At 54.7% G+C, this 16,769-nt stretch overlaps 1 protein-coding gene across 2 annotated transcripts in view; it reads left to right on the top strand.

Annotated features, from left to right (window-relative positions):
* The window catches only part of UPF1 (UPF1 RNA helicase and ATPase), a 34,878-nt gene that overhangs the window by 15,611 nt on the left and 2,498 nt on the right, over nt 1–16,769 (top strand). The window contains exons 4-23 of one of the 2 annotated variants that reach the window (XM_036845897.1): nt 1,391–1,558; nt 1,982–2,162; nt 3,295–3,456; nt 4,084–4,201; nt 4,354–4,452; nt 4,945–5,053; nt 5,228–5,387; nt 5,491–5,609; nt 6,071–6,235; nt 6,331–6,445; nt 7,058–7,201; nt 7,597–7,810; nt 11,220–11,337; nt 11,740–11,896; nt 12,112–12,254; nt 13,395–13,569; nt 14,130–14,211; nt 15,747–15,908; nt 16,043–16,260; nt 16,605–16,727. In XM_036845897.1, the coding sequence (XP_036701792.1) occupies nt 1,391–1,558; nt 1,982–2,162; nt 3,295–3,456; nt 4,084–4,201; nt 4,354–4,452; nt 4,945–5,053; nt 5,228–5,387; nt 5,491–5,609; nt 6,071–6,235; nt 6,331–6,445; nt 7,058–7,201; nt 7,597–7,810; nt 11,220–11,337; nt 11,740–11,896; nt 12,112–12,254; nt 13,395–13,569; nt 14,130–14,211; nt 15,747–15,908; nt 16,043–16,260; nt 16,605–16,724 (2,929 nt within the window). In that variant the 3' untranslated portion in view covers nt 16,725–16,727. Of the gene's footprint in view, nt 1–1,390; nt 1,559–1,981; nt 2,163–3,294; nt 3,457–4,083; nt 4,202–4,353; nt 4,453–4,944; nt 5,054–5,227; nt 5,388–5,490; nt 5,610–6,070; nt 6,236–6,330; nt 6,446–7,057; nt 7,202–7,596; nt 7,811–11,219; nt 11,338–11,739; nt 11,897–12,111; nt 12,255–13,394; nt 13,570–14,129; nt 14,212–15,746; nt 15,909–16,042; nt 16,261–16,604; nt 16,731–16,769 lie in introns of those variants that run through there. The other variant, XM_036845898.1, reaches the window with a different exon arrangement.

Below are 16,769 nucleotides of genomic sequence, written 5' to 3'. Positions count from 1 at the left end.
AAGGGAGCTGGTGTTTTTTAGAGATTTGAAGGGAAAAGCATCTTCAGGGTACCCAGAAGAGACTGGTATACCATTTTCCAAACGTTCTGGGTAATTATAAGTGTTACCGTGTTCGCATTAGTTCCTCTCCTGCAGGAAAAGCAGTTAAATAAAACTTGCCTTGGCTGGCAACCCCAGCTTCTGGTCAGCAGAGCCAAGATCAGGGAAGTGAGTGGAGGGCCTCTAAGAGAAAACAGACTCGGCCAGCCAGATTGTGTGTTCTGTGCAGGGTCAGACTGTGAAGGTGATAGGACAGCCACTCGCCTTCAGGAAGCTGCCAGTGTAATGGGGTGAGGTGGGCCTAGAAAAGACAAGAGGAAATCACTGATCCTGGTAGAAGGCCCAGGGGTGGCGGGGTGGGGGGAGGGGTGGCTTTGGAGGTACGGAGAGCAGTGATGATTAGTTAGGTAATCTGACAGTCTTCGTGGGGCCAGAGAGGATTCGGATGTTGGCATCTGAGCCGAAGCTTGCAACAGGAGGGGTTTCCCAAGGTGATGCGAGGGCGGCAGTAGGGAAGGCTGGAGGCTTGGCAGGCATGCTCAGCGTGTGACAAACCTGCAGCCAGGCTGCAGATCGCTGGGGGGGCTGGGAGGGCTTGAGGCGGAGCCGTGCACCACCCGTGGGCCCTGAGTGAGGCTGGCGTGGCGGAGGGTAGAGTTCGGTGGCTGGGGCAATCAGGCCCTGGTTTAGGTGAGCCGTGTCCCAGAAATGAGAAAGGCGTCAGAGCCCTGGCCACACGCAGCAAGGAAAGAGCTGAGGCGGCGGGGCTTTCAGACCGTTCAGGGCTGGCCCTGTGCTTCCGGAGAGTAGCCCTGAGCCCCACTACTCAGTATTTTTTACTGTCCTCAGGTTTCTAATACATTTGGTTATCAGGTTTCCTGGCCTGCAGCAAATGAGGAGGGGTGTTGCTCCTGGAAGCAGGCACAGGGGCCATGAGAAGTGACTTTGAAAGGAGCAGGAGAGAAACTACAACGAGCAGAGGAGCAGTGAAAGGGGCGAGCCTCCTGCCTCTCCAGGACAGCAGCCTTGGCCCCAGCCTTAGATTCACTTAGGTCCAATAAGTTGGATTTAAGAAAGCAGGAACTGGGGGGGGGGAGAGAAAAAAGCAGGAACTGTGTGAAACATGTTAGGAAAGTTTTCCTTAAAAATGGTTCAAGTCGGATTGATTTTTGTGCTCAGTGGGGAGCCAGTTCAGGGGCGGGCTGGTCCCCCGGGATGCCAGATGGATGAGGTGTGACCACTCCTGCTAATGGACCGTGAACGGTACCGGAACTTTTAACGGAGCTCGAAAATTGGAAGTGGTGAAAAGCCAAACTTTGGGTGTTAACTATTTATCATTTCCTGGTTTCAGCCACATTGTAAATCACCTCGTGAGGGCAAAATGCAAAGAGGTGACTCTGCACAAGGATGGGCCCCTGGGGGAGACGGTTCTGGAGTGTTATAACTGCGGCTGCCGCAACGTCTTCCTCCTCGGCTTCATCCCCGCCAAGGCTGACTCGGTTGTGGTGCTGCTATGCAGGTGAGGGCGGGGCCGCGATTTCCCTGGGGGACTGCCTTTCAGCCCCAGCCATCTTCCCCAAAGACTCAGCCACTCCATGGCTCTGACTCCATGGAGCTTTAAAATAGTTTCTGCCGACTGACGAGGTGTAAGGAGGTTCGGGGGGTTGGGGCTTGTTAGAGAGCTAAGAATGTCAAGTAACCCTTTTGGGGTGTGTTCTGGTTAAATCATGAAAACAATTCTGTAAAAGCAAAGTCTGTTCTGAGTTTTAAGAGTTCAGAGCTCAAGTGTGTGGGGAGATGCAATTTATTGCTAACAGTTTAAAGGTAATGTGATCATACAGTAAAATGTAGGGAACGCCCCTTTGAGGTTAAAAGCAGTAAGCCTTTGGGGGGCTAGAGGTCATCCTCACCCGGGCTCTCCCCGCCCTCGGGGCTTCTGCAGGCAGCCCTGTGCCAGTCAGAGCAGCCTCAAGGACATTAACTGGGACAGCTCACAGTGGCAGCCCCTGATCCAGGACCGTTGTTTCCTGTCCTGGCTGGTCAAGATCCCTTCTGAGCAGGAGCAGCTGCGGGCGCGGCAGATCACCGCCCAGCAGATCAACAAGCTGGAGGAGCTCTGGAAGGTGAGGGCCTGCTGGGAGTGCACATCCATCTCAGCACCGAGTGTTGGGGGGGTGGGTGGAGAGGGGAGCTGGGGGTGGTGTCTCAGAAACAGGAGATTCCGGAAGGAGCTCGAGGGAGACTCTACAGCCTCTACCTGGAGTGGCCCCTCGAGCTCCTTCTGGAAGCGGGACCGAGGGCGCCACGGGTACCTCCCGCCAGGCCTCTGGGAAAGGAAAGCTCCGGCTGTTGGAATTTTTCTCTTCTTGCTGAGGGCAAAGGTAGGTGGTGGGAAGGAAGTGGATGGGAACTGGCCATTGGTGACTGTGTGTGGACATGTCAGGAGGAGCCGGGCCTGAGTAGACAGACAGGACTGTGGGTGCACTCTATAAAACCTGGTTGGGCCTGTGACGCATCGGAGCCAGGGCGACACCAGGCTGGAGGCGCGCGGGATTCCTGCTCTGCCCACAGACTCTTTCTCCAGGGAAGCCCATCTCTGGTTCTGGCTGTTTATATTTTTTGATAAAGTTTTAGTAACTAGGCTAGAAATTTTAATTAGGCACCCATATAATCAAAGATGTGAATTTATCTTCACTTCAAGTGCAAGTCAAAATATTTTTGAAGGACAGTCCAGCAAGGAACCTTTCCACCTTGATTTTCAAGTTGCCACAATTGTTTCACTGTTCCTGTTTATATCCAAACAGCCCACATACTGTTCTGTCCCTGCCAAGAGAGTGTGCGTTGCTCCTGTTGGTGCAGCATAGGATCAGGAGGAAATGGGGAGGTGGGCCTTCCTTTCTGTTTACACAGCCAGGGAAGCCAGTAATCTTTCTGGCAGCCAGGAAGAAGTGTAATCTCTCCCAGGTCAGGGGCTAGGCCTTTGTTGGAGAATGCAGCCATCTGATGGTATAGGTGTGTCAGGGCTGTGTACCTGGGGTGTCCACCCTTGTGTGCCACGTGGACTTCCTGATATGAGGGCTCTCCTTACGGGGTGGACACCACCGACCACCGGGTGCCCTTCTCTGCATCAGCCCAACATCAGCTCGTTCTAAGAAATGGTGGGTGTGACTGTGCCTCTGTTGACTGGGGAGCTTGCATATAGTTCATTTTAGAGGTGAGAACAGGGAAGAACGTGGTGCCGTTCTTGTCCTCTAGGAAAATCCTTCTGCCACCTTGGAGGACCTCGAGAAGCCAGGAGTGGATGAGGAGCCGCAGCATGTCCTCCTGCGGTATGAGGATGCCTACCAGTACCAGAACATATTCGGTCCTCTAGTCAAGCTGGAGGCTGACTATGATAAGAAACTGAAAGAGTCGCAGGTGATGTGGTGTGTGCAGGAGGGTTTGGTCATTTTAACAAAGCATCTCTCCTAAGGTCTGGGGAGGGTGGTTTTCTCTGCAGACTGCAAATGCTGACGTGGGCCGAGGCCCAGCCCCTGAGAGACGGAACCGTGGATTGAGGACAGGCCTGTGGGCAGACGCCCCATCACTCAAAGCCAGACACCCGCCTGGGTGTTTTCTGATTTTAAATGCAACAAAAATTCCTTACAGTTGGGTTTGTAGCCTTTGCCACAGCCATGAGAGTCAGACCTCAGGAGCCCACAGCACACTGAGGACACTCCTTGTGCCCGTCCCTCGGAGACTGTGCATAGGAAGCAGGAGCCCTGAGGCTCACGGGATGTGTCCTCAGCCATCGGCTTCCTTCTCTCCCTCCGCAGCCCACGGAGAAGCCGCCTCCAAGAACAGACATCATGTGGGGGTCTCCTGGTCGTCCTGTGCAAGTTTCGGGGTCCTAATGACTTCTCTCTTGGATGTGCCCTTGTTGGTGTTTCAGGCTGTCCGGTGCTGCTCGCCATAGGGCACGCACCTGTGGAAACCCAGACACAAGGAGTCCAGGCCTGTGTCTGTGTTGCAGGCTAACAGGGCTCTTATTTTTTATGTGCTCAGACTCAAGATAACATCACGGTCAGGTGGGACCTGGGCCTTAACAAGAAGAGAATCGCCTACTTCACTTTGCCCAAGACTGACTCTGGTAATGAGGATTTAGTCATAATTTGGTTAAGAGGTGATTTTAAGTTTTAAAATATTTGTGACCATAAGTAGCATAAAATTCCTAGTTTCACCCCTGTAAAGTGTCCCTTAATTTGAACTCTTCATGGTAGCGTCTGTGGCGCGTGTGAAAACTCTTAACCTTTCTTGCTGTCTTTTCCCTGTAAGACATGAGGCTCATGCAAGGGGATGAGATATGCCTGCGGTACAAAGGGGACCTGGCGCCCCTATGGAAAGGGATCGGCCACGTCATCAAGGTCCCTGATAGTATCCTTTGTGTAAAGAAGGGCTGGCACAGGCACTGTCTGCCCAAGTCTCTGGCGAGCTTGTCCTGAGCACAGGAGACCTGCGTGGGGGTCACTGCTGAGAGCAGCCTCGAGGCCTCAGGTGGAGGGAAGGGTGTGTACAGCCGCGGCTGGAACGCCCTTTCTTCAGGTGTCCTCTGAGGGGGCACCGTTTATATAAAACTGATGAAGAGAGCTGCTTAGGCAGAAGCCAGGGTGCTCCGAGCTATGTGCCTCAGGGCTCTGTGGAAATCCACGATCAGGGCCTGGAACCTGGGCCCTGAGCTTGGCTGCTCCATGCTGGGTGCTGGCTGCACTGGCCCCGGACACGGTGGGCAGAATCTGTCACTGAGAACATGGGGCTCTGGCTGCGTTTTCTGTCTTTGGTGCAGAGGAGGGTCTGTCTCTTCAGTAACAGAGTGAGGGCTCCTCAGAAAGGCTTTTGACAAGGATGAGACTTAACTCGGCGGCATAGATTATGGCGACGAGATCGCTATTGAGCTTCGGAGCAGTGTGGGTGCACCCGTGGAGGTGACTCATAACTTCCAGGTGGATTTCGTGTGGAAGTCAACCTCATTCGACAGGTATGTCTGCCTCCTTCCCAGCCTCTACTTCCCTGCATCTACTTTGCGGTCACCTGCCCTTGGCATGGCTGCTGCCTCCGGCGTCTCCGTGCTTCTCCTCCTCGTCACAGAGGGGCAGGTCTGCACAGCAGCTCCACGGTGGTGCGTGCCACTGACCTGGAGCTTTCCTTTCAGGATGCAGAGTGCGTTGAAAACCTTTGCTGTGGACGAGACCTCCGTGTCGGGCTACATCTACCACAAACTGCTCGGCCACGAGGTGGAGGATGTGATCATCAAGTGCCAGCTGCCCAAGCGCTTCACGGCGCAGGGGCTCCCTGACCTCAACCACTCTCAGGTTCTCACCCGCCCCGGGGGCAGGAGGGTCCCGGACTGCAGAGCCTGCCTGGTGAGCGGCCCTCCGCTGTGTCTACACCCCTAACGGCCACTTGTATCTGAAGGTTTACGCCGTGAAGACTGTGCTGCAGAGACCACTGAGTCTGATCCAGGGCCCGCCGGGCACAGGAAAGACGGTGACCTCAGCCACCATTGTCTACCACCTGGCTCGGCAAGGCAATGGGTAGGGCTCTGCACAGCCCAAGTCGGGGAGAGAGGGAGGCCTGTCTTCCAGGAGGCTTTGGGGCCCGGGGTGTCTGGCATGCTGCATTCTATGCCGTTTATATTAGATCTGGCCTTTGTGGTTGCTTTTAACAAGCAGACCTGCCATTCTTGTAAAGGCCGTAGTGGGTAAGTTCATCCTGGGTTGTGTTGTGCCTGCGTGCACCTTGGCGCTTTGAAAGTCTTTACAGCGCAAACAGGAGGTGAGGATGTTGGACTCGGGTGTTAGCAGTGGGTTGCATGAGTGCTGTGAAGATCAGGAAGCTCCAGACCATCTGGCTCTTAGCTCCTTCAGCATCGTGTCACTCCTGGCTTTAGTCTTAGAGCTTGAGCTAGCTCCACTGCCTATGATTCAAAACAACAGTCTTGGCTAATTAGACTTTCTCTGGGCGAGCACTGACATTTGCTCACATTGTGTTGAAGGCCCGTGCTTGTCTGTGCTCCAAGCAACATAGCCGTGGATCAGCTGACTGAGAAGATCCACCAGACTGGGCTGAAAGTCGTGCGGCTCTGTGCCAAGAGCCGAGAGGCCATCGACTCCCCGGTGTCGTTCTTGGCCCTGCACAACCAGATCAGGAACATGGACAGGTGGGTGTCGGGTAGCCGGCCGTAAGCGAGGCATGTCTCCCCTGGGCAGGCCCTGGCGGCACACGCCTCCCTCTCACGCGCCCCTGTGTCTGCAGCATGCCGGAGCTCCAGAAGCTGCAGCAGCTGAAGGATGAGACCGGCGAGCTGTCGTCTGCGGACGAAAAGCGGTACCGGGCCCTGAAGCGCACTGCCGAGAGAGAGCTGCTCATGGTGAACTCACCCGCCCTGCTGCCGGGGGAACTGGCCTGGGCCTTTGGGCGTTTGTCTTGTTCACTTGGGCCAAAGGACCTGTTTGGATACGTTAAGTCCACGATGGCACCTTTAGTTAGTTTGTTGTTTTGCATTTGAGGAGAGAACTCTGATACCCTCCTCCATATGCTTTCTCTGAGATCACACAGAGACATCTTGTTGAGGTAGATTCCACTCCCCGCCAGCCTCCCTGCTGCTGGGATCTTGGGAACCTGGTCCGTACCCGGGGTGGGGCAGGGGGCAGGTCTGGAGCGCCGTCTCCTGCTCTTTGCTGATGAACCAACCGAAAGTGGATCTCAGCCTGAGCATGGTGTCCCTGGCTTAGCGCTGCCCCTCAGAGGCTGTCTCAAGGCACCAAGCTCTTTCTTAGGCATGAAGCCCAACCACTTAGGATCTCGAAAGTTAGGGTCATTGCACCCTGGACAGATGTTGTCAGGGAGGGACCATTTATTTCCATAGTTGCGGAGGAGGGCGTGGACCGGAACGGTGTGTGTGCCCCGTCCTGCCTGCTTTTGGGATCTGGGAACATTGACTGTGCAGGTGCCCTGATGCCTGGCGCACTCTCTTCCCCAGAATGCAGATGTCATCTGCTGCACGTGTGTGGGCGCCGGGGACCCGAGGCTCGCCAAGATGCAGTTCCGATCCATTTTAATCGACGAGAGCACCCAGGCCACCGAGCCAGAGTGCATGGTCCCTGTGGTCCTTGGAGCCAAGCAGGTGGGCCACAGCCCATCCATTATAGTCTTGTTTGAAAATTGGTGTGCATTCTCTCCTGTTCCAGTTCTGTGTAATTCTTAGTGCTGGGGGTTTGTTTTTAAGTGTCCTATGGTGCTGTTTGATGCCCTGGCAGAGCGCAGAGGGATGCACAGCAGGCCCTTTGAGGGGGTCTTCGAAGGGTGGACTTGGCACAGAGTGCCTTTGTGTGGGTTCTGAGTGCAAGTTTGCGAGTTTCATGTATGTGGTGGGCAGTTTTCCCACCCCCAGTCCATATCTTGCCACTTGAATTCACATAGCCGGGTGGTTGTATGGACCCTGGCCCTCTTAGTCCCCTGAGTGGGCGTCTAGGCTATTCCATGCTTGAGCTTCTTACCTGTGTGGGCCTTTCACCACAGCTGATCCTCGTGGGCGACCACTGCCAGCTGGGCCCCGTGGTGATGTGCAAGAAGGCGGCCAAGGCCGGGCTGTCCCAGTCGCTCTTTGAGCGCCTGGTGGTGCTGGGCATCCGTCCCATCCGCCTCCAGGTCCAGTATCGGATGCATCCTGCGCTCAGTGCCTTCCCATCCAACATCTTCTATGAGGGCTCTCTTCAGAATGGTGTCACTGCAGGTAATACTCGGCCCAGAGTGGGGGGCCTGGGGAGACAATACCTCCTGTCACTTCCTTCTTAAGTGGCCTTACGTGGTGACTGCTTGTGGGTAGGGGACGCCTCAGAGAGATGCAGTGGTCAGTGGGACAGAACGTGCGCTCTGGAGTGCACTCTGGGACATTCTCGGGGTGTGGGCAAGGAGGAGCCCGCGTCCTCGTAAAATTCAGAGTCACTATGTGAGAATCCCCACCATTGGCGCGTCACACACAACACGCAGAAGAGGGGGTGGCAGAGCTGACTGCCCGTCCCGCTCCCTCCTCTTATCGCTGGTTCTCAAAGTCAGGGCCCTGGCGGTCTCAAAGACCTCTGCACGACCAAGGCCAGACTACTTCTGTAGTAACACTGGGACATCGTGCGCCTTTTGGCTGTGCTGACACTCGCGCTAATGGCACAGAAGCCGTAGCATGAGTCAGCGGTGCGACCAGGCTGCTGTGTGTCGTCACCACTGCACACCTGTGGCAGGCACCATCCTGGGTGCACAAGCGAAGAGTACTCAGTTTACTAATCCCTGAGTGCACGTTCTTGTGATTCTGTGTGTGATGGGAGAGGACATTCTCCTGAGAAACTTGGCAGGGGTGTGAGGTGCTTGAAGGAAGGACTCACACACTGGTTATATAGACTGGGGTATTTAGCAGGCGTTTTCCCAAAAGTGACCAAAGCGAGCCTGTGGCTTCAAGGAAAATAACTGAGAATATTCATCATCAGTGATAAAATCTGAGAATTCACACCAAAATTAGAATTTTGGAAAACCCATGTCCCCTATCATGAGCTGATCAAGTCTTCCCAGTGCTGAGTGGATTTTCTGATGAGATCTTTGGTGGTGACAGATGTCAGGTGCATCAGCCTTTGGAAGCTCTGCCTGACGGGGTGAGCAGGCACTTGCCATTCCAATGGCCAGCAAGGGTGCTCCCAAGTCACTGGGGGGTCAAAAGCCATGCAGGTGCAGGGCAGAATAGAAAGGCCATCGTCACTGACCCTGCAGGGTGACCTCCCGTCCAGCTTTCCTGTAGAATCAGGGACAGAATTCCACAGTAGTAGGAAAGGTCATAAAACACGCTTCCCTTTTCCAACCACGTGCATCTGTGACCATCCTCACATGCTGCAAGGGCTCATGGGAGACTGGGAACAGGAGTAGAGTAAGCTGGATAGTGAAGTGAGTTGCGAAAATTCACTAAATATATATTTTAGTGGAAAATAGTTATTTTTCATTTAAAAAATGTGTAAGTTAATATGTTTATCTTTAAATGAATTTTAAAATATTTTAGATTTCTGGGTTTTAAAATACAATAAATATCAATAGGTGTAATCCACAAAAACAATAGCTGTTTGAACTCCTCAACTTTTCAGAGTGTAAAAGGGTTCTGAGAGCAGCATTCATTCAAGAACCACTTAGTATCTCGTTAATGCCAACAGCCCACCACGTCGGCCTTGTTTAGCCCACGTTATAGGTGAGGAAACTGAGGCTGAAAGTGTGTGTGCCTGGGCAGGGCCACACGGCTGCTGTGCAGTGCAGTCTTGACACTTAGAATGCTGCTGGTCTGTTGGGTGGTGGGGCTAGAAAAGGCCAGGACATGAGAAGCTTGTTTGTGATTCTATGACGCGGTTGACAGTTGTTGGGAAAGCCACCGCGTAACCCTGATTCACACCCTCGCCCACCTTGCTCCACCTTCCTCCATGGCGTCAGCTCCATAGGGCAGGGGTTGGTGGTGGTGGTTCACTGCTGAACCATCAGTGCCCAGGACATAGCACCCCATGAGTATATTTTTTTAAACTCTCTACTGAAGTGTAAAAAAGTGCCCAGATCCTAAGTGTTCAGCTTAGTGCGTTTTCTCTAAGTGAACACACCTGTGTAACTAGCACCTGCATCTAAAAGCACAACCTGACCAGCTCCTTGCAGCCTTGAAGTGACCCCTGTCCAGGGCAGTGCGGGTGCCCGCCCAGACCCACGGACTCAGGGTAGCCTGACATCAGTGGTGGCGGGAGTGTTTACACCACAGAAATTGCCCAGCATTGTAGATTAGCCCTCGCCTTACCCCCAGCAGGTGGTTAAATGTTTGCTAGCAGCGAGTGGGTCACCAAGCTTGCCAGCCACTGCCCTTGCTTGAAAGGTTGAGGCTTTGCCTCATTTTCAGCTTGACATAAAAGGGATCATACAACGTGTTCTCATGGGTCAAGCTTCCTTCATCAGTGTTAGGCTATTTTCATGCAGAAATACCAGTTTTCTTAACACTAATCTGATTAGGTACAACTCCAGTCAGAATTCCCAAAGGTGGGCTTCCCTGGTGGCGCAGTGGTTGAGAGTCTGCCTGCCAATGCGGGGGACACGGGTTCGAGCCCTGGTCTGGGAGGATCTCACATGCTGCGGAGCAACTGGGCCCATGAGCCACAACTACTGAGCCTGAGCGTCTGGAGCCTCTGCTCCGCAACAAGAGAGGCCGCGATAGTGAGAGGCCCACGCACCGCGATGAAGAGTGGCCCCCACTCGCCGCAACTGGAGAAAGCCCTCACACAGAAACGAAGACCCAACACAGGCAAAAATAAAAATAATAAATAAATAATAAATAAAAAAATTAAAAACAAAAAGAATTCCCAAAGGTGTGGGTGGGATGTGTGATTTGACAAGCTGATTTTTTAAAATTGTAAGGACCAAGCACCCAAGACGAATGTGAAGAGCCTGACAAAGGTGGCAGCTCGTACTAGAAGATGTCAGGAGTTACTGTAAAGCTGTAGTCGCAGAGACACTGGGCACAGTGCCCAGGATAGAGTCCAGAGGCAGACCCGTCTGTCGACAAGCCCTGGTGTGTGACAAGATAGGGTCAGCTCAACAGTGTAATTCTTTTTTTTTTTTTTACCGCACCACGCGGCATGTGGGATCTTAGTTCCCCAACCAGGGATCAAACCTGCACCCCCTGCATTGTGGAAGTGCGGAGTCTTAACCACTGGACCACCAGGGAAGTCCCAACAGTGTCATTCTTAAAAGCCAGTTGTAGGGGCATATGAGTCCCTTAAGGTACATCATAAAGCTTCTGGAAGGAAATAGAATATCTTCGTTACCCTGGGGCAGACACAGGTTTCTTAAACAGACTGCAGAAAGCACTAACCAGTGAGATCTGTTCAGCCAGTGAGCCGGCTTCGTCCCAGACACGGTGCCAGGTGTTCCTGGGAGTTTCGGTCAGAGGACGTACTCGGTGGCCTGCCCCGGGCCGGCAGACCTGGGTCTTTTGCCTGGAGCCTGCGGTTTCCTGCCCTGCCATGTGCCTGCCCAGGATGGCATGGCCTCCACTCAGCTCTCCACCTTAGCTCAGTCCAGACTGCCTACACTTTCTTCTCTGATAGGATATTCTCTTTTTTTCTCCTCTACGATGACAGCGGATCGTGTGAAGAAGGGGTTTGACTTCCAGTGGCCCCAACCGGATAAACCGATGTTCTTCTATGTGACCCAGGGCCAAGAGGAGATTGCCAGCTCAGGCACCTCCTACCTAAACAGGTAAGCAGAGACTCATCTGTGGCGTCTCCTGGCTTCAGTGATGGCTTGTCCAGTGACTGCTAACCTGTGGTTTTGTTTAATGTGGTGGTGAAACTTTTCCTTGTCCCCCTCATCCTTATTCTGTTCAGACACTTAAACCAACAGCCTATTTCCAAGCTCATCTTTTCAGCATATGTTTTTATGTTGAGCAGATCCTTCATAAGCCCACGTGTGAGCCTTTCTATCCCTCATGACTCCCTTGGTAAAGGATGGGCAGCCCAGCCGTGGCCGCACTGGGCAGGGCCTTCACAGCGTTATGCTGGAGGCGGAACTGCCCCTGAGCCTCCCACAGCCTCCAGCCTTGGTGGGGGGTCTCAGGAGCCCAGAGATGGAGCCTGGGAAGTGAAAACCTGATTTTCTTAGGACGGAGGCTGCAAATGTGGAGAAGATCACCACGAAGCTGCTGAAGGCGGGCGCCAAGCCAGATCAGATCGGCATCATCACTCCCTACGAGGGCCAGCGCTCCTACCTGGTGCAGTACATGCAGTTCAGTGGCTCCCTGCACACCAAGCTCTACCAGGTGCGCGCGCCCAGTCCGGTCTGCTGGCTCCTACCCCAGGCACTGACCTTTGACCACCTTGTAGCAGAGGCGCAGTGAGCCGGTGGCCAGCACCTAGGGGCTCTGCAGGCTTCAGGTCCCAGGCTCATCGCTGGGATTTGATGGTGCATCTTAACACGAGGCTGAGGGGTCCTTGAAGGAAGCCTATTGGCTGACCGTGACCATTGCCCCTGCAGGAGGTGGAGATCGCCAGCGTGGATGCGTTCCAGGGCCGCGAGAAGGACTTCATCATCCTCTCCTGTGTGCGGGCGAATGAGCACCAAGGCATTGGATTTTTAAACGACCCCAGAAGGCTTAATGTGGCCTTGACCAGAGCACGGTACGGAGGACTGAGTCCTGTTGGGCCTTGCTGGTGGCTCCTCTTGCATAGGAGTCCTTCTGAGGCGCTGGGAGGTGTTGGCCCAAGAGGCTGCTCAATGCCTGGTTCTCTTCCTATTAATTCTCCTACCCCAGCTCTGCCCTGGGCTGCGGCACAGGGCATGGTAGAGGGGCTTCGCCAGTGCTAGTGGTCAGAGGGCTCCCAGCAGCAATTCGGAAAGAACGTCTCACTCATGAGTTGTCTTTGTTTCTGTGTTCTGGTGGCTTTCTATGGCCTCAGTCTCGAGGGAAATTCCATCCCAACAGTGGAGTGTCCCTGTCAAGTTGTTTAATCTATGAGTCTAATGTTTTAGTCCTATTTGCCTTGTTCAGTTCTGGAATATAACTTTTCTGAAATGGTGAGGGACCCAGAGGGCAAGGTGGACCCTGTGTTAACCCCACGTGGCACCAGACAACAGCCACCATCGTGCCAGCCCCAAGCTGGGCTCACGTTCGCATGTTGATTCCTTCCCCACTGAGGGCACCTTGGTTTTCGTTTGTTACCCCATTTGTTTGGTGGCCAGCGTTGGCGGGGGCGGGGGTGGTCCCAACACAGCTTGATGAGTGTGAGCATCCATTAGCAGCTCAGCTTGGGCCTCGAGTTACATGCCCGGCCCATCAGGGGTCCCGAAGCCGCTGTGGAGCCTGCCTGGGCCACTTATGACATGGTGCCCAGGAGGCTAACTCATGGTTGCAAACAAGGAGACTCATCTCTGAGCTCATCGGCCCGCAGAGGTGTTTTGACATCTGGGCTCCACAGAAACGTGCCCTCAAATAAACCCCGAGTGTAGGCTCGGCAGCGTACAGGGTGGGCTCCAGTGAAAGTCACCTCAGCTCGCAGTTACCCACCTGTCCCCAGCATTCACGGCGGGCACTGGCACAGGCAGGGCAGGCGTCTGGGCAGGGAGGGCGAGGGTGGCCCCCAAGGCTCCTGTGTGGCAAGAGGAGGGGTGTGTGGTGGGCGGGGTGCCAGGAGAGCTGCCTGGGCACCTTTTACTCTGGACTTGGGTTTGGAGTTTGTTTGCTCTTGCCTTGGACCGATCTGCGTAGTGCTCTGCTCACTGCAGCCCTGAGCACGGCGCTCTCTGCACACGTCTTGCAGATATGGGGTCATTATCGTGGGCAACCCGAAGGCCCTGTCCAAGCAGCCGCTCTGGAACCACCTGCTGAACTACTACAAGGAGCAGAAGGTGCTGGTGGAGGGGCCGCTGAACAACCTGCGGGAGAGCCTCATGCAGTTCAGCAAGCCCAGGAAGCTGGTCAACACCATCAACCCGGTGAGTGCCGGCCGCGGGCAGGGGGCGGGGGTGGGTGGAAGAGACTGCTGGGAACTCCGTCCTCCCCAAGCTGGTGTTCTGGGCACGTGGCAGTGAGCGATGGCAGGTGTGACTCGTGACGAGTGCGAGCTGAGGGTGCGCCGAGAGTGTCAGTGTGTGAACAGGAGCCATGCGTGCAGGTCTGTCCCCACGGAGCCCCCCACGCCAGGTCTCCCCACTGTTCTGAGGCCTTTCTGGCCTTGGACCTCATGGGATGCTACGTCACGGGTGGCACCTAGGGGTCAGACCCAAGCAGTTAGGGAACTTGGCAAACCCAAGGTGCTCTGGGGGCCTAGGGAGTGGATGCTGCTTGAGCTGAAGCCCAGAGACGGAAATGTTTGGCAACAAAGGCCAGGTCAGGCGAGGAGGGGCAGGCAAGGCCCAAAGCACACAAGGCCCAAAGCCGGCAAGCCTCGGGGTAGTCCTCGGTGCAGCCTGGCCACCTCCCAGGCCACCAGATCTTCGGAAGTTCTTCCTTGTGTCAACATGATAAATTCCTCACTTATCTAAACCCTTTGCAGGGAGCCCGCTTCATGACAACTGCCATGTATGATGCCCGGGAGGCCATCATCCCAGGATCGGTCTATGACCGGAGCAGCCAGGGTGAGTCTCTGCAGGGGACCGGCCCGGCCCCACAGTTGTTGACCGTTCCCACGCCCACAGCTTCCAGCCCTGTTACTCCTGGGGTGGCCTCCCAAGCCTTGGTCCACAGAAGCCTGCCTGACAGAGTTTTCTCAGCTTCCCTTGTCAGAAGTCAAATAACTGGTCTTTGGCCATTTCTAAAAAACATGTTTTTAAAGTAATATAGCTCAACGGACGGCGGTTTCTCAACAAATACCGCAGCTCAGCCAGTTTGCCCCTGTGCTCGCACCCCACCCTGCCTGCCCTTCGCTCGCCTTCTTAGTGGGGGTGTCACACCCACCGCCTCATTTCAGGTTTCACAGCTTCCCCAAGCTTCAGCTCCATCTGTCAGACCTCAGGGTTGCGTGTGCCCTCTTTTCCTGTGTGAGGCTTCTGTATGTACTGAGGCTGAGCCTTATCCTGCTGCCTGGGACGACTCCTCTTGCCTGAGCCAGTCTATAGACGGTTCCCATTCATCCCCCAGATCCCTGCCTCCTGGGACCCTTCCCTGCACCAGCCCCCATGGAGGGTGACTGCCTCACCCATGACTCTGTGCCACCTGCCCGAGTTTCACATTGACCTTAAACCTCTCATGTGCTTGCCATTCACCCTGAGGGCAGGCGCACCCCAGCTGCTCCTTTTCCACATTAAATTGGCAAGGCCCCTTTCCCTGCCCCAGTGTTCTCCCTGTCCCTGGGCTCAGACAGGGGATTGTGTTTTTTTGTTTGTTTTTGTCTGTTTAAATATTTATTTATTTAGTTTTATTTGGTTGCTCTGGGTCTTGGTTGCGGCAAGCGGGCTCCTTAGTTGCAGCACGTGGGCTCCTTAGTTGCAGCATGCGAGCTCTTAGTTGCAGCATGCATGTGGGATCTAGTTCCCTGACCTGGGATCAAACCCAGGCCCCCTGCGCTGGGAGCGCAGAGTCTTAACCACTGTACCACCAGGGAAGTCCCAGGGATTGTGTTCTTGAAGAACAACAGATCTCTTATCGCCATATCTGACGAGTCCCCGTGTGGCTGGGGGTTTCCTGGGTCCAAACTTCATCCCTGATGCCACCGTGTGTCTGGCTACACCCAAGGTTGCCCTAGGGGCTTTTGCTTTCAGTGAGATCTGCTGGTCTATCAAGCTTGGGCTTTTTCTTTTGACTGGGGGGTGGCAAGGTGGCAGTGGTAGCATGTAATATGAATATAGCATTTGCCATAAAAGGGGCTTTTTTAAGAAATTAGAAATGCAGAGCGGTTTCAGTTTTTCAGATCCCCATGGGCCAGTGATTCTCAGAATCCCCTGGGAGAAAAGGTGCCTTCCCAGGCGCCAGCCTCAAGGAGGCTGTTGGGCGCAGGGAGGGGGAGGGGGTTGAGTTGTGAGATTCTGCATCAGGTGACTTTGCTGTTAGGGACGCACCAAGAAACGCTGGGGCAGACAAAGCAGTGACAGGACCAAACACACGTCAGCTGTGGGCAGGCACCAGACTCATCTGGATGCAGTGTGATACCTGCCGTTCACCTTGTGTCTTGTAGGCCGGCCCTCGAACATGTACTTCCAGACCCATGACCAGATTGGCATGATCAGTGCTGGCCCCAGCCACGTGGCTGCCATGAACATTCCCATCCCCTTCAACCTGGTCATGCCGCCCATGCCGCCACCGGGGTATTTTGGACAAGCTAACGGGCCAGCCGCAGGTGAGCACCGAGTGGCATCCCATGGGGAAAAGCAGTTTGGCCTTGGAGTTTGTTCACATCCAGGCTTTGAGCAGGAGTGCTTGTCTGTGAGGCTCAGAACCTCCTTCAAGGAACCCTGGATGGCTGTCTTTCAGGCCGGGGCACCCCAAAAGGCAAGACTGGTCGTGGGGGACGCCAGAAGAACCGCTTTGGGCTTCCTGGGCCCAGCCAGACGAATCTCCCCAATAGCCAGGCCAGCCAGGATGTGGCGTCACAGCCCTTCTCACAGGGCGCGCTGACCCAGGGCTACATCTCCATGAGCCAGCCCTCCCAGATGAGCCAGCCCGGCCTCTCCCAGCCTGAGCTGTCCCAGGTGAGCCCTCTGCCACTTTAACTTGAGACATCTCCCACCCACAGAAAAGTCAGACCAGCCCAGGGAGCCCTCTTCACACATGCAGACCCCATGACACTCACCCCTAGAGACCTTAGCAGGGGGACTGTAGGTCTAGAACATTCCATCCACAATACTGTCCTGGGTAGCGTGTCTCCAATGGTGAGGTAACCAGTGTGGGTTTCCTGCCACTTAGGCTTGAGGATAAGTTTCCAGATTATTCCCTGCGGCTGGTGATGGGCTGGACAAAGAGCAGGTTCTCAAGGCTGGGAGGGTGAGTGCGCATCCTTCGACTGGGTGCTCATCTCTCCAACCTTGTCTTCCAGGACAGTTACCTTGGAGATGAGTTTAAGTCACAGATTGATGTGGCGCTGTCGCAAGACTCCACGTACCAGGGGGAGCGGGCGTACCAGCACGGCGGAGTGACGGGGCTGTCCCAGTATTAGAAGGCAAGCTGGCCTCTGGAGGAGGTCTTCGCTGGGATCTGGACT

This window comes from Balaenoptera musculus, chromosome 3, assembly GCF_009873245.2.
Source record: "Balaenoptera musculus isolate JJ_BM4_2016_0621 chromosome 3, mBalMus1.pri.v3, whole genome shotgun sequence".
Lineage (NCBI taxonomy): Eukaryota > Metazoa > Chordata > Mammalia > Artiodactyla > Balaenopteridae > Balaenoptera > Balaenoptera musculus.
Note: the sequence above shows the minus strand (reverse complement) of the source record. Positions and strands in the feature narration are given on the sequence as shown.